This window comes from Crinia signifera, chromosome 2, assembly GCF_055691185.1.
Source record: "Crinia signifera chromosome 2, ASM5569118v1, whole genome shotgun sequence".
In the NCBI taxonomy this organism is placed as follows: Eukaryota; Metazoa; Chordata; class Amphibia; order Anura; family Myobatrachidae; genus Crinia; species Crinia signifera.
In genome coordinates, this window is record NC_139218.1 from 363,507,299 (window position 1) to 363,521,938 (window position 14,640).

At 42.5% G+C, this 14,640-nt stretch overlaps 1 protein-coding gene across 2 annotated transcripts in view; it reads right to left on the reverse strand.

Annotated features, from left to right (window-relative positions):
* Positions 1–7,252: 7,252 nt before the first annotated feature.
* FGF9 (fibroblast growth factor 9) overlaps positions 7,253–14,640 on the reverse strand; it is a 50,568-nt gene continuing 43,180 nt past the window's right edge. The window contains exon 3 of one of the 2 annotated variants that reach the window (XM_083169919.1): positions 7,253–9,783. In XM_083169919.1, the coding sequence (XP_083026045.1) occupies positions 9,538–9,783 (246 nt within the window). In that variant the 3' untranslated portion in view covers positions 7,253–9,537. The remainder of the gene's footprint in view (positions 9,784–14,640) is intronic. The other variant, XM_083169920.1, reaches the window with a different exon arrangement.

The window sequence follows — 14,640 nt, forward strand, 5'->3', positions numbered from 1 at the left end:
GCCCAGCTGTACCTCTAATGACCTCACCTCTCCTGCTCTTCCATTGATAGTAGGTGTCCCCCAACATTTTATTCTTGGCCCTCTTCTTCTCTATCTCTATACGTCCTCTCTGGATGAGCTTATTTGCTCACTCGACTTCCACTATCACATCTATGCTGATAATACTGAAATCTACCCCTACCTGTCCAGACCTCTCTCCCTCTATCCTCACTCATTTCTCCAACTGTCTCTCTGCTGTCTACTCTTGGATGACCCAGCGCTTTTTTAGATATAAAATATCAAAGACTAAGCTGACCTCTTCCCACCCTCCTGCATAAAACCTGATCATCTCTCATCCTAACTTGTTTAAGCCCACCTCTACCCCTTCTGTGTCACCCCTGTCTGTCTAACCCTCCCCTTTAGAATGTAAGCTCTCACGAGCAGGGCCCTCTCTCCTCATGTGCCTTTCTTAGAATATATAAACCTCTGCCACCCTGATGATTGCTGCAGTGTCCTGTCCCCTGATGCAGCTATCCATATTTACCATGTACTTGTCCTAAACTGTCTTGTGCTTTAATTTGGTATGTGTTTTTGTTCATAATTATTCTCTCTAGAGCGCTGCGGAATATGTGTGCGCTATATAAGAACCTGCTTGGGGGAGCGAGTGGCAACAGGGGGCTGCGTGGGCGCCGGCACCCGCCCGGGACACTGACAATTAATAACTAACCAGGTTTGCCGCCTACCGCCAGTGCCGTAACAAGGGGGGGAGCTAGGGTACAGTGGTGTAACAATACTGCGCAGACCCCTCGGTGGCTTTGTGCAGCCAGCACCGCCGGGGTCTGCGGGAAGTGCCGCCAAGTCACTGGCTGCTGTGCAGGGACGGGTCAGAGTGCAGTCAGTGCAGCGCACGCTCCACCCCCAGTTCCCTGCTGCCGGGATTCACAGACGCCGACTGTATAGAAAAACAGGACAGCTGAGCGACGGCTCAGCTGCCCAATCGTGTATCACACAGCAGCCTGCCCTGCAGCACAGTGGATGGCTAACTGAATGAATAACTCTCTGAAATTGTTCGCTCCGTGGGTTTGCACGTGTGCATTATGGTGAATGCGCAGCCCCCAGCATCAGGGAAGGGGCTGAATTAGTCCCTATGCGAACAGTTCTGAATAGGCCGAAGTGTAGCTGATAGTAGATGAACCAGAACCTAGTGCCAAGTGATGCTACACTTACACCTATACTGTGTTATGTAAACGGCATGTACTGGGACCTATTATCTATCTGCCCATCAAAGGGCCTAATTCAGACCTGATTGCACGGCTGCGAATTCACAGGCCGGATGATTATCCATAGACTGCGCATATGTACAGCACATAGTATGCACGCACGACGCCATCCTGCAATAAAAACCTGATCACTGGCCATCCTCAATTTGATTGACAGAAAGATGGTGTTTGAGGGGAGGTAACCGGCTGTTTTCTGGGAGTGTCAGGGAAAAAACAGGTGTGCCCAAGTGTTTGAGGGGAAGGTCATGTGACATCAGCACCGGCCCCGATCTGACGGATTCTCTTCCAGCCGCCAAGTAAGTCCTGGGCTACGCACGGACTGCACACACTGGGAAAATCATTGGATGGGGAGCACATACATGTGGATTTGCAGCTATTCGCCGACCCGGCTAATTTTCGCATGCATTGCTAAGCAATTTGCATGCTTGCACGGGGCCAGATTTATTTCACTTTGGCGGGCCGTCGGCAATCTGAACGCAGGGCTCCAAAAATTAGCAGCACAGTGATCAGGTCTGAATTAGGCCCAAAGCCTCAGCTAAGAAAAACCGAGCTGGAGGCTTGTGGCCGATCAGAGGTAGGGGAAGGTGTGGCTGGTTGTTACAGAGGCAAGTGGTACTTGTTTCCTATCTGGGCGCCCAGGTTTTCTACGTACGGCACCGTACTGAAATTGGATCGCATCGCATCGTACACATACACGATATTGAACGATGCGATGCGATCCGATTTCCCATAGGAAACAATGTGAAATGGCTCAATTTAGCCAAATTATAATAGGAACAATAGTAAATGGGCCAAAAACACCCCTGAACATTAAAATGTCCCCCCAAAAGTAGTTGACGCCACCCCGCCATCAACGTGAACCCGAAGCGTGGCGAGCGCAGCGAGCCCGCGAGGGGCGGCGGTACGCGTCCTCCGACCTTTTCATGCCCTACTATCCACTAGGGCGTGGAGTGAGAATAGAATAGTGTGGCGAGCGCAGCGAGCCACCGAGCCCGAAGCGTGGCGAGCGCAGCGAGCCCCGCGAGGGGACGCGGATACCTTCACAGTTATACGTGTCCCCTCGCGGGCTTCCCAGGTGTCCATGGCGACGCGGACACCTGGGAAGCCCGCGAAGGGACGCGTTTACCTGTGAAGGTATCCGCGTCCCCTCGCGGGGCGCGCTGCGCTCGCCACGCTTCGGGCTCGGTGGCTCGCTGCGCTCGCCACACTATTCTATTCTCACTCCACGCCCTAGTGGATAGTAGGGCATGAAAAAGTCGGAGGACGCGTACCGCCGCCCCTCGCGGGCTCGCTGCGCTCGCCACGCTTCGGGTTCACGTTGATGGCGGGGTGGCGTCAACTACTTTTGGGGGGACATTTCACTGCTCTGTGGGTTTTTTGGGGGTTTCTGGCCCATTTACCATTCTTCCCTATGCTGATTTGGGTAAATTGATCCATTTAACATTGTTTCCTATGGGAAATCGAATCGGATCGCATCGCATCGCATCGTTCAATATCGTGTATGTGTACGATGCGATGCGATCAGATTTCACTACGGAGAATAGCATGGTGCGCAATTAACTTAGTGGGCGCCCAGATAGGAAACAAGTACCAGGCAAGTTGTTACACAATATCAAAGGCAAGTAGCTACTTGTATCAACATGCCCCACAGTGCTACGTAACTCTAAATTATGGAATCGGGACTCCTGCACATGGCTTGCCTGTGCTCCCAAAAAGGGGGTGTGGCTCTGGCAAAGGAGGTGTTGCATCACAGCAATGCTGCAAATGCAAGCCACACCCATATTTGTCATCACTATGGGGGCATGCCCAGCAATCTGTGAGTCCCTCTGTCTGCTTTTAATAGATGCTGTGCGTGAGTGTCAGGGGTCTCCCAACTGCCCCCACCACGTAAAACTGTTACCCACAGGTGGGAAAGCGGGACAGTTCCAAAAGAATTACACTGTCCCACACAAATTGGGACAGTTGGGAGGTATGGTGCTACCATTTTTCTTTTCAGTTTAGGTTTTTTATTCTTTTCTATATAGGTTTGCCATGGTTAGAAATTATAAAAAAGAAAACAGACAGGGGTATAATACTTGAAACTACTTTTCAGATGGCAGCAAATTATGTAATCAATGGATTTTTTATAAAGAAAACCAGCTGGTTTTTTTTATCAAACTAAATTTTTGACACTACAACACTATACTATAGTGTACTATATGGAGTGAAAAGATAAATTGGTAGGAGCTGATGTCACAGATCCTCCCCTAAAAACCCTTTTCCGACACTCCCAGAAAATAGCCGTGTGAAACCCTCGAACACCGGCTTTCTGTCAATCAACTTTCGAATGGCCAACAATTTAAAAAGACACTGGATTTTATCACAGGATGGCCTTGCGCATGTGCACTGCAATTCCATGTACAGCCATTCATTAATTACTCAAGCTGAGAATTTGCAGCCATCTGAATAACCCTCTATTACCAGTTATTTTTATATAGCGCACACATATTCCACAGCGCTTTATTTGAACACTCACATAGTCGCTGCCCCAGTGGAGATTACAATCTCTATTCCCTACCACATGAACACGCACACACAGACATTCAAGGGTTATTGGGAGCCAATTAACCTGGCAGTATATGGGATTGTAGGAGGAAACCGGAGTACCCGGAGCACACCCAAGCAATCATGGGAAGAATATACAAACTCTGCACATATGGTCATTGTGGGAATCGAACCCATGACCTCAGTGCTGTGAGGCAGTAATGCTAACCATTACACCGTCCATGCCAAATGTAATTTTGTGTACAAAAGTTTTTAAATGAACCCTTTTTAATATTAAGATGTTGTGTTGATTATTTTATCAGTAACAACTTGCCCCAACCCCGTAACAACTTACCTTCATGATGGCAGATTGTTATGATTATATTTGTTCCAAAAAAAACCCAAGATTTTAACACCGAGTATAAATAGAAGAAAGAATACTGTTTTGTGTGTACATTTTTCTGTTTGGTTGTGGTGAAAGCTTTTTTTGAGATATTTGAATATTTGTATTTTTGTAACCACTAGCCCCGCCTTCCCCTATTGTAGACTCCATGGAGAAATGTACAAGATATAGAGCTGCAAATTTGGGTAGGCCGAGAGGGGAAATGGGAAACTTACTATTTGAATAAATGTGTTGGCCCCATCTGTAATTAGTTCTGGTATTAATGAAAGACACAATGGCATTATTGAGCTGGGGATGACAGTATTTTTTTTAACAGATTAACTTTATTTTTCCCCCAATTTATTTTTAAGATTTTTGTTCAAAGGAAACTTTATTACAAGATCTAGCAATGAGAACAGACGGTTTTAAGGCAAGAGGGGCTTAGAAATGCTGTATACCATAGCAGCATCATGGGTCTGATATGGAGTATGTGAGACAGAAGTGAATAAAGAGCTTGTCGTGGGAGGAGCTAGGTAGAAAATCACTGAGCACTGAGGGGCAGATGTATTAAGGCCTGGTGAGGTCATAAATTGGTCGCTGATAACGGACCAGCCAATCCGCTGTAATTTTTCAAACGCAGCCTGTACCATGGCAGTTAAGAACTGATTGGCTGCTGCGTTATTACCTTCCACTTTATCACTTCACCAGGCTTAATAAAGTTCTGTGTCAACATAAGCCAATATAGAGATATACCATTTCTGAAAATAGAGAGACGCAGGAGTAGAAGTTCCAGTGACCACAATTCTAAAGGTAAGATTTTTCAACCTTTCTAAAGAGGACAAATGGGAGGCTCTTGCCCCTAGCCTGATTGGTTGCTATAGGCAACAGCTCTAGTTATCATCTTCCGAACATTTGATATACAGTATCCTTGCTGTACAGAGAACTGAGACAGAAAGTGTTGCCGTCTTAGGGTGAGACTAGTACCTGAGGCTGTGATCAGTGGCGCCAAGAAGGGGGGGGAGCGGATACTTTTTACCTGTTGAGGGGGCTGGTCCCGCTTTCCCCTTTCATTCCCCCCTGCCAGCCTGTTAGTTCTGTCTTCAATTCAGAGACTGCAAATATTACTTACGTAGTACTATTTGCACAAGGGGGGAGTGGCTATACCCTTCAACATTAGCCACGCCCCCTCACACAGCTGTCGGTGCCCCTGACTGTGATCACCGATTTCATGGTTACAATCATAAGCTAAAGGTGGCCATGCATCTACAGATCGATTGTCAGATTGGGCTGGTTGGAACAAAAACCAGGTAATATCTGAATGACAGGTTTTGGCAGTTTTCAAGCAATTCAAAGCAAATGGTCAACTGTCATTTGCTCTCATCCATTACCAGGACTTTGTTCCAACCAGCCCAATCTGACAATTGATCTGTAGATGTATGGCCACCAGAATCATTTCTTGCAAGGTAATGGAATTAGGCTGCCATGTACATTCAAGAGATGTATCTATACTTTATGTATGATATTTCTATGAGGCCATTGTCTGAGCAGGGCACATAATATATCAAAGGTCACCATCTATGAAACATCATATATTAAAGGTCTCAGGGGCTAATTCAGGTTGGATTGCATAAGCGATCCAACCCGCATTATGCCCAATTCTATTGATGTTGTAATTGGTTGCTTCATTTAGGGTTAAGTGGTAAAATGCGATTTATAATGCATCACTACTCTGTTCTGGAAAATATGAAAGTGTGTGTTCTCTCCTGTGCATCTGCTGTGTGATCTGGAAACTGTGACAGTTATTTGCAGGCACACCTTAAGCAGGGTTTTGTTTTTTTACTCCTAAGGGGGGTATTCAATCCCCCGCCACTATTTCCAACGGGGGAAACAGTGGTGGATGCCTATTCAATACTGTCTTTCCCGACAGCATTGAACAGGGATCTCGGCAGAACGGAACCGACTTTAGAAGCAGTCAGGCCCATTCTACCGAGAACGTACGTGGATTGTCGAGCTCCCGGCTGCAGCGCAACGATTTATGGCCGTATCTCATGGCCACGGCACCTTTTCGGCTTTCGGCAGGTGGGACATTGCATCCCACCTGCCGATTCCTAGTGGAGCTGGCTGAAAACAGGACAGGGTCATGGCTGTCGGGCCAGCCTGACAGTTGTGACCCAAGATTCAATATCCCCCTAAGGCTGAAACTGGGCACATCGCCTTGTTTAACATATTTATATATGTGGCAAAAAAGACGTGGCGCTTATTATTTTCATGAATGGTTCTTCTGCATCATTTTACCTGCTAAATCTGCATTACATCAATTATCAAGTCTAGTTACTCAAGGACACTGGTTCCTAACTGACCTACAGTATCCAAAGGGGAGAGAGAATGAGCTACAGTTGGGAGGTTGTCTCAATATCAGGTAGGAATTGTGCAGTGCTCACTCTTTCAAACCGGGAGTTAAAGCAGGACATCTTTGTGGTTACTGTGTTGTTATCTCTATGTTAACCACATTAATAGCTGATGTATTGCTAGGAGTTACTTTATACATACATCTTTGTGCTCTATCAGTGGGACAACTTGGTCTTGACCAGAAAAGGTCAAAGGACATTCCTTGATTTTAGGCAATGCCAATGCTCAAACACTACAGTAGGACTGTGGAACAGTTTTGTCCTCATTTATCTTTAATACAGTTGTGCCAAGCAGACTCTCTTGGCACGCCAGGTGCTGTGAGACTCTACTAACATTGGGCATCTTTTTTTTTGCATCTTTTGCTGAGACGTGATGCGGCTACAATGCACAAGGAGATTGCTGAGTACCACGGAACCTGTCTCCCACTGTTTGGTGTTTTGAGGCTAGACGTATGAGGACACATGTAGTTTTAATTCACCAGTGATGTAGTGTTTTGTTTTGTTTTTTATTTAAAATGTGTTTATTGCATGTAAAATATTACCGTCTTATGCCTTCTGGTTTGACACTTCAAAATAGAAAACAGTGTAGTTTACTGTACATGGATTGTTTCAGTAACTTTTTCTTCTTCTTTTCTTCATTTATGTGGTGTGAAAGCTGTAGTACGGATGCTTTTTTTTTTTCTTTTAACCATAACAAAAAAATACCTGTAATTGCCTTATTCTGGAAGAATGAAATACATAACCTTGTTCCCAATTACGCATAGCAGAACACTTTTAAATAAATATTTATTTCTATGCTTATTGCTTAAAAAATATTACAATATTTTTTTATTATTATTTTCAAAATGTACCACACATTTCAAACTTGCCTCTGAAGGATCCAGTATTTCTGTTGTGCAGACAATTTTAAAAACACAAAACCAAAAAAAAAAAAAGGAAAGTAAAAAAAAAAAAAAGGATAAATTAAAAAAGTATAATACTTTTCCCCTTGTCGTTATTCGTAAAGATTTATTAGGTTTATTTTGCAAGTTACTGTTTGAAAAAGAAAGATTATGGTGCTAATGTTGTATGACAGTTCACGCCGAAAGCAATTTCCATAAGACAGATCTTACATTGACCCCTAGATAGGCTGCATTTTCTGGTAGAGAGATACTGGGTACACAATTAGACATGTTTACATACAAGAGTTAACCCATTAACCTGGGTCTTGCATTATAATATCCACCACATTTTATTTAAGCTTTAGCATATGGGGCAATCTAGAGCTGCTGTGTGACATCCATTATCCCCATAGACATTTCCTATATAGCTGTGAAAAAAAAAGGCACCTACATTTGATTTAACTGGACAGAGCCTTTAACTATAACAAAAACATAAGATTATTATATCGTGCTCCTTGGAAATTTTCTAAAAAAAAATTGAAAAAAAAATGGTAAAATAAAACGACAATAATTTACCATCTGTTCTGTAATATGTAATAAACAGTTAGATTATATATATTATATATATATGAATATATAGTAAACCTTTAGGTGCCTCTCAACAGCAGGTAAGTTTGAAGATGGTGGAGGAATATAAGCCACTTATTGGAAAAGGAACTTTCCGTTAAGGTTACAGCATAAAAATTGGAAGCCCGAATCTTTCCGAAATGATCTATGAGTTTAACATTTGTGCGAATGAATACTTGAAGGATGGCAGGAATAACGTTCAGCACAAGGTAGGCCTCCAATGTACTGTAATATCATCCATGCTGAAATTTTAAAAATAAAAAATAAAAAAATTCCAGTCTCGCTTTTAAAAAAACAAAAAGAGAAAAAAAAAACAGCCATTGGTTTACGGAAACAAAAATCGCAGATATGGGTTCACACAGTTCTTGTGTATCTTATGACTGTTCGAGGATATGAGCGACAAATTAACAGCGAGACCAACAGCAGCTTATTCGGTGACTCTAAATCAGCGGATTCCACATTTCACTGGGCCCAGTTGCGGGTTTAAAAAAAAATAAAAAAAATCCACCTTCTTAAAGATCAGCTGATTTAAAGTTACTTGAATAAGTCTATAGGATGTCTTAAAATGTGGTTGCACAGAGTAATGGACACAGAGTAGATTGTCACTTTGAGGGTCATTTGTTTTTTTTTCTTTAATCCATGCACCTTAATAATAGACTTGCATGAATTTACCACAGGTTCATAATGGCCTTAAACAGATAATGCTTACAGAGCCTAAAGCTTCGAAAATGCCTATCTGGCCTGTACATATTTCATTAAAAATAAACTCTATATAATAAATAAATATATAAAATAAATATAATGTTGCCTTTGGAATTTCTATAAATAAATTTAAGGTTTTTTTTGTATTGTTTGTTTTTTTGTGTGTTTTTTAAACTTTTGTCTTTATTTTCGCTTCCTTTTTTTTTTCTCTTTACTAAGAGGTCTTTGATTTATGCTCGGTGGGATGGCACCTTAATGAGCAATTAACCGAAAAGTCTTTTTTTTTTTTTTAAAGTAAGACTGCACCCATCCATGCCTTGGTAAATGAGCGTATAACTTGAGCAGGCCTTCAGCCGAAAATCCTGATGAACCGAAGTATGGCAGCTATGCTGATATACGATGAATTAAGGGGTGATCAAAAATTTAAAAGCTTGTCTATTTCCCAGCATGCATCAGGCCTCATTCCTCCTTGCTTTTGCTTCTAGGATTTTTTATTTATTTATTTTGCTCTTTGCCTTGTAATAAATCAAGCACGAGTGGGCACAGACTTTTCATTCTGGAGGACAATCCTTTAAGTGCAGAACAGAATCAGCATGTTCGATCCAAGCCTCCATCATATATTATGCATGCGACAAAGTTTGGCAACAGTGCAGCTGAAGTGATGACCCAGCTAACCAATAGGAACCCACCGGTGAAACTTTTTGAATTAATATAGTGGTTACTTTTTAAGGGCTTGAGTGAAGGAACTTTCTTTGTCAACTTTGGCTTAGAATATCTTTATATAGTTCAGGTACTTTTTCTGGGTCCACTGGTCTAGGTAAAAAATGTGTAAATTTCTGATGCCGTCTAGTCCTATTCCCTTCTCTTGGAGTACCATCTTTATTCAATGCTACATAGTATCGACGTCCTGTATCCACATGTTTATAGAGGTTCGATGAATAAGTGTTGTACCAATTTTCTTCGAATTGCTCTCGAAATACACACTCCTGGGTCAACTTCTCCTGCAAAGAATAGACAAGAAACATCCATCAATGACCATGGCCATATAAAAAATATCATGTCATTACAGTGTTAGTTCAGTGTTCAGCCTAACAATGGTTACTGGTGCTATCATACCAAGCAGCATCTGTAACGTAGCTATGATTTGCAGGCAAAGCAGGTTATACAAACTTGCCCTGTCTGCTACTCTTCAATACTGACCAATTGTTAGGTACTACTTCCATTATGCTATTTTGTGAACATAGATCAAGGTCAGCAGATCATTTCTCCATGCAAATAATTAAAATTTCTTCATGTACATATTCCGCTATTCAGGATCGTTTCTGCCATGAGGAAAGTTAAGAAAAAAGTGCTAGGGGCAGCAGGCAAAAGGACATTTTACACAACTTTTTGGCACAATAGTTCCACCACAAAAATGATCATCTTTTCCTGTATCTTCTATATAATCTTTTGCAGTCAATGCACAATGACAACATCCCAGTATAATACAGTGCCAGTGTATAATTCAGTGGTTCCCAACCTGGTACTCTGCAGACTGGTTGGTGGCACTTGAAAATAATATTGGTAATGGCGGAAGAATAATTCTCCCAATGGCAGAAGTCTCCCATTCCGCGCAGATAAACCATGTTTTGTCACTTCCGGTTCTATCTGCAGCATCATCAGCATCTCCTCATGCTTTTGCCTCTGGGAGCTACCTGTGCAGGTATCATCTGCTCCAAGCTGACACAGGAAGTGGAAACAGCGCCATTCATCTGCTCCAAGCTGACACAGGAAGTGGAAGCAGCGCCATTAATACTACAGGTTTTAGCGGGAACCCAAGACACAGTACATAGCCAGCGGCCAGACACAGAGAGAGACCCGATTCCTGACCGCACGCTAATTCTCTGCTACTCCTCGTAAGTACTGTGGACAATTAAATCGAGAAGAGGGGGGGTACTCATAAATGAAAAGTCTAATCAAGGGGTACGGGAGAGAAAAAAGGTTGGGAACCACTGGTATAATCAATACCAAGGCAGCTGTTTGGGGTAGACAAGGTGGTCTGTTATACCACACTTTCTTTTACAAAATTGCCAAGATTGTATCACATATTTCACATACATATTACGAGACGACTCTGACTGCACAACTCTACATAAATTATGCAATGTGCCAATTTCACATCCTGATGAATTATAAAACATCTGCTCCATTTGCGTGGATTTTTTTACTTCATTTTATGAGACTGTAAAACCCCCAAAAAAATACTTTATAGGGTTTTTGGAATTTGTTTTGTTTGAGAAACATTAAATATCTTTTTTTCTCCACATTGCTGAAGCTAAGTGACTCTAATATTTACATTGAGGTTTGTTATTTTGGACAATTGCTCTAAATGTGCCAGTTTTGCATCTGTGTGCAGTAATATTTCTGTGTGAAGAAAACAGCGAGCGATTTCCGTGCTGCTTACAGACGTGGGAACCAGCTTAAAAGCCTCATTACAACTACCAAAAGTTTAAGTTTTTGCAGTGTAATACTAAAAACAGGTTCCTCAGCAAAAATCCATACAAATATCTCACATTCGTAGTTTTTTTTCCGGTATTGTTTAACAAGATTATAACATCTCGTTTTGCAGAGTAGGTGATAAATTAAAACCGCAAACTATTTTAGGCAGGTCGCGGCTTGCCATTATTACGCTGTCATTTTAAAGAAGCGTTCCAATAGTACGAAGAAGCCTTTGACAGCAACAGACTGTGACAGCAGCATCATCGCTGGCGGTAACATTTCCAGGTGTAAGTAGGCTTACCATATCATCCCTTTAAACCGGGACTCTAATGGATTACACAGGTTCTGTGGTTGACTAAAACCAGGTGAAATGCAGACTTGAATTAAACCAGCCACAGAACCTGTGTAATTCATTAGTGTCACGGTTTAAAGGGATAGTATGGTAAGTTTGGGGGCAAAAGATATTTATGCCTTTTGGTAAACCTGCCCCCAACTCTTTGTAACGCGTGTGCTTGGTTTTTTTGGCTCACAAATCTTGAAGGCCACAAACCAGAGCTATAAACTGCCTTACATAAGAGTGAATGATTATATATTGAAAGAGAGTGAATAGATAAAAGGTGGTCTCTAGTTAGAGGCGTTATGGAAGAAATCTCATGGTCAATTAATTAATTATAACAGAAAATAAAAGGCACAGTAAATGTTTTTAAAGGCCGTAGTACAGAAAAATGTTACTATACAGTACATAGCAACCACACGGTTATAAGGCCTAATTCAGCACGGATTGCTAATTGGAGAAGTTGCAGTTGACTGCACAAAGAAAGCCACTGCCCGGACAGAAGTATTTAATTAGTGGCATTTTTTTTTTTTTGCCGAATGTGATTTTTGACCTATTCAATTTGACACACAATTTTTCGCCTGGGTGAAGAATTCAGCAGTGCTAAAAAACTTTTTTTGTGTGGATCTACAGTACGTGTTTCCGTCAAAATTGCAGTCCTTTTTTGCAACTTTTTGAGGATATTTTTCTTCGATACCTTTTTAACATAAAAAAACCTGCATCATCAAAAAATGGCTTCAATGGCAATGGCATCCATATGCATTTTTAGTTGCTTGTTCCCTTCGCAGATGCACAAAGCAAATGGTCATTCGATAATCGCTCAATTTGGGAACTCTCTAATCAGCGATCCATTCTGAATTAGGTCCATGGGGGTCATTCTGGTGGGCTCACTAAGCAGAAAAATGTAACTGTTTAGCGAGCCATCTAGCGCTGACCACCTCTGCTGCGGTCCGCTTATCCCCGCCGCTTTGTGAATGGCTGTTTTGCATAAACATCCATTTGCAGGGTAGCGTACGGGGCCAAAATTAATTGATGGTCACCGACCATCAAATGATTTTTCCACTGCTTGCAAATATAACTTAGTCTGGACTGACCTAGAATTGCGACGTTCGGGTGCGTGAACACCTCTGGAAGGCAAGTGCCTGTCTGCATACACATGGGGACGCCCAGCGTTTTCCTGGGCACACCCACCATTTTCGTGGGTACGCCTAGAAAAAGCGTAATGCCCCCATCTGCATCCATCCTGCCCCCTATCCTGCCTGCAACTATGCTATAACTATAGATCGTACGCTAGTGAGCAGGGCCCTCCTACCTCTATGTCGGTTTGTTACTACCCAGTTTGTTTTATAACTGTTTCCTATTGTAAAGCGCAACAGAATCTGCTGCACTATATAAGAAACTGTAAATAAGTCACCGAAGGCGCCCGCACAGAAGCCCTGCACATGCATAAGAGAATATGGGCATGCACAGTGCTTTAACATCGGTCCACGTTGCAAATTCGCTGGGAAGCGAGCTAACTAGAATCACCCCGATAATGTGATACATGGTACATCTTTTCCACAAATGGTGGTAATCAGAATATTCAATATATGCCACCACAAAACATTGCAAACTGAAAGTTGCAATGATGTAGCAGAGGATTGTGGTGTCAGAAAGGCGCGACGCTGAATGTAAGACACAACTAACAATTGAACTATGGATAAAAATGGCCGCCACAGCTTAGCCTGCTATATTTACATCCAAATGCTGTGCATGCCGTATGGGACCTTTAATGACTCCTGATCCTGAGGCTTTTATAATGTCTACTGATCACAGGACTATTTCAGACTTTTAATTATTTATCTGGGTGGATGGTAAAATGCATTATTTAATATCACCCGAGGAATCTCTTAACTGGGAGTGACATGTACAGTGCTTGGAAGGCAGACAAAGAGCTTGTGCACTCTTCCAACCCCTTCGTAGAGACCTGACTTCTGCTGTACTATAAAATAATGGTCTGTTTGAGGGCGTGTTCCAGCCTCTCCCAAGTAAAGGTTAATAACGTGAGGTAAAAACATGCATATACTGAACCGTGCCCTGAGCAAGACTTCAAATATGGAGCACGGGATTTTCCTTCATCGTTTTAGCTCAGTCTATTCCATCGTCGGAATATCCGTGTCATTTTTTTTCTGCCTAGACATTTCCCTAATTTTTCACCAGACACAACCTAGACCAAAACGAGCTGAAGCCGTCACACACTCTACCAGTCATGAGTATGGGATTTTCTGTATAATGAGGACTATTTCCTCCATATTCTATTATGGAAAGTGCACAATGGAGCTGCTTGTCCCGGCTCGTCACGAAGACTGAGCGACCGATTACGTAAGCAATACACACTAGCCAATCGGCTGCTCGATAATACCCCTCTCAGGTATTGTCGAATGACCCGAGTTCAGCAACCCAGCAATCCGACCCAGAAAAGTAGCGTTATTCCCGGATTGCTGGGCAGTGTGGACGAGCCCTGTTCACTTCTATGGAGGGGGCAGCAGCGTCACCTCAGTGCTGCCTCCTCCCCTGCCTGCCGCGTCACCGCTCTAGACTCTTGCATAGTGCTAGAGTTTACTTCTCCCTAGAGAGGGAGCGAGGGGCACAGAAAGTCGGCCCTCTCCTCTGTTAAACTGCCCCTGCAGGGTGGAGTTGTCTTTAAAACAACGAGTAACATATTTCCATATAGACAGGAGAGAGGGAATATGAAAACAATTAAATAAACAAGATCATTGCAGACATAAAATATATATATGTCATGGTAATGGACCACCGCAGACATAAAATATATGTAATTGTAATGGATGAGTCTCGCTGGGCCTCCTAAGTTAAGAACACATGGGTGGGAAAATAAAAATGTATTTTGTTTCCCTTCTATTTGTGACATAGCTGGCGGACACAATGGAACGTTTAATTTAATGCCTGTGGCACAATATAGTTATTGTTTTGATTTTGGAACACTGAAGAGATGCTTGAAATTGCTAGGCCCCTTAATAGTGACACGTCCCGAATGTCAAATCAT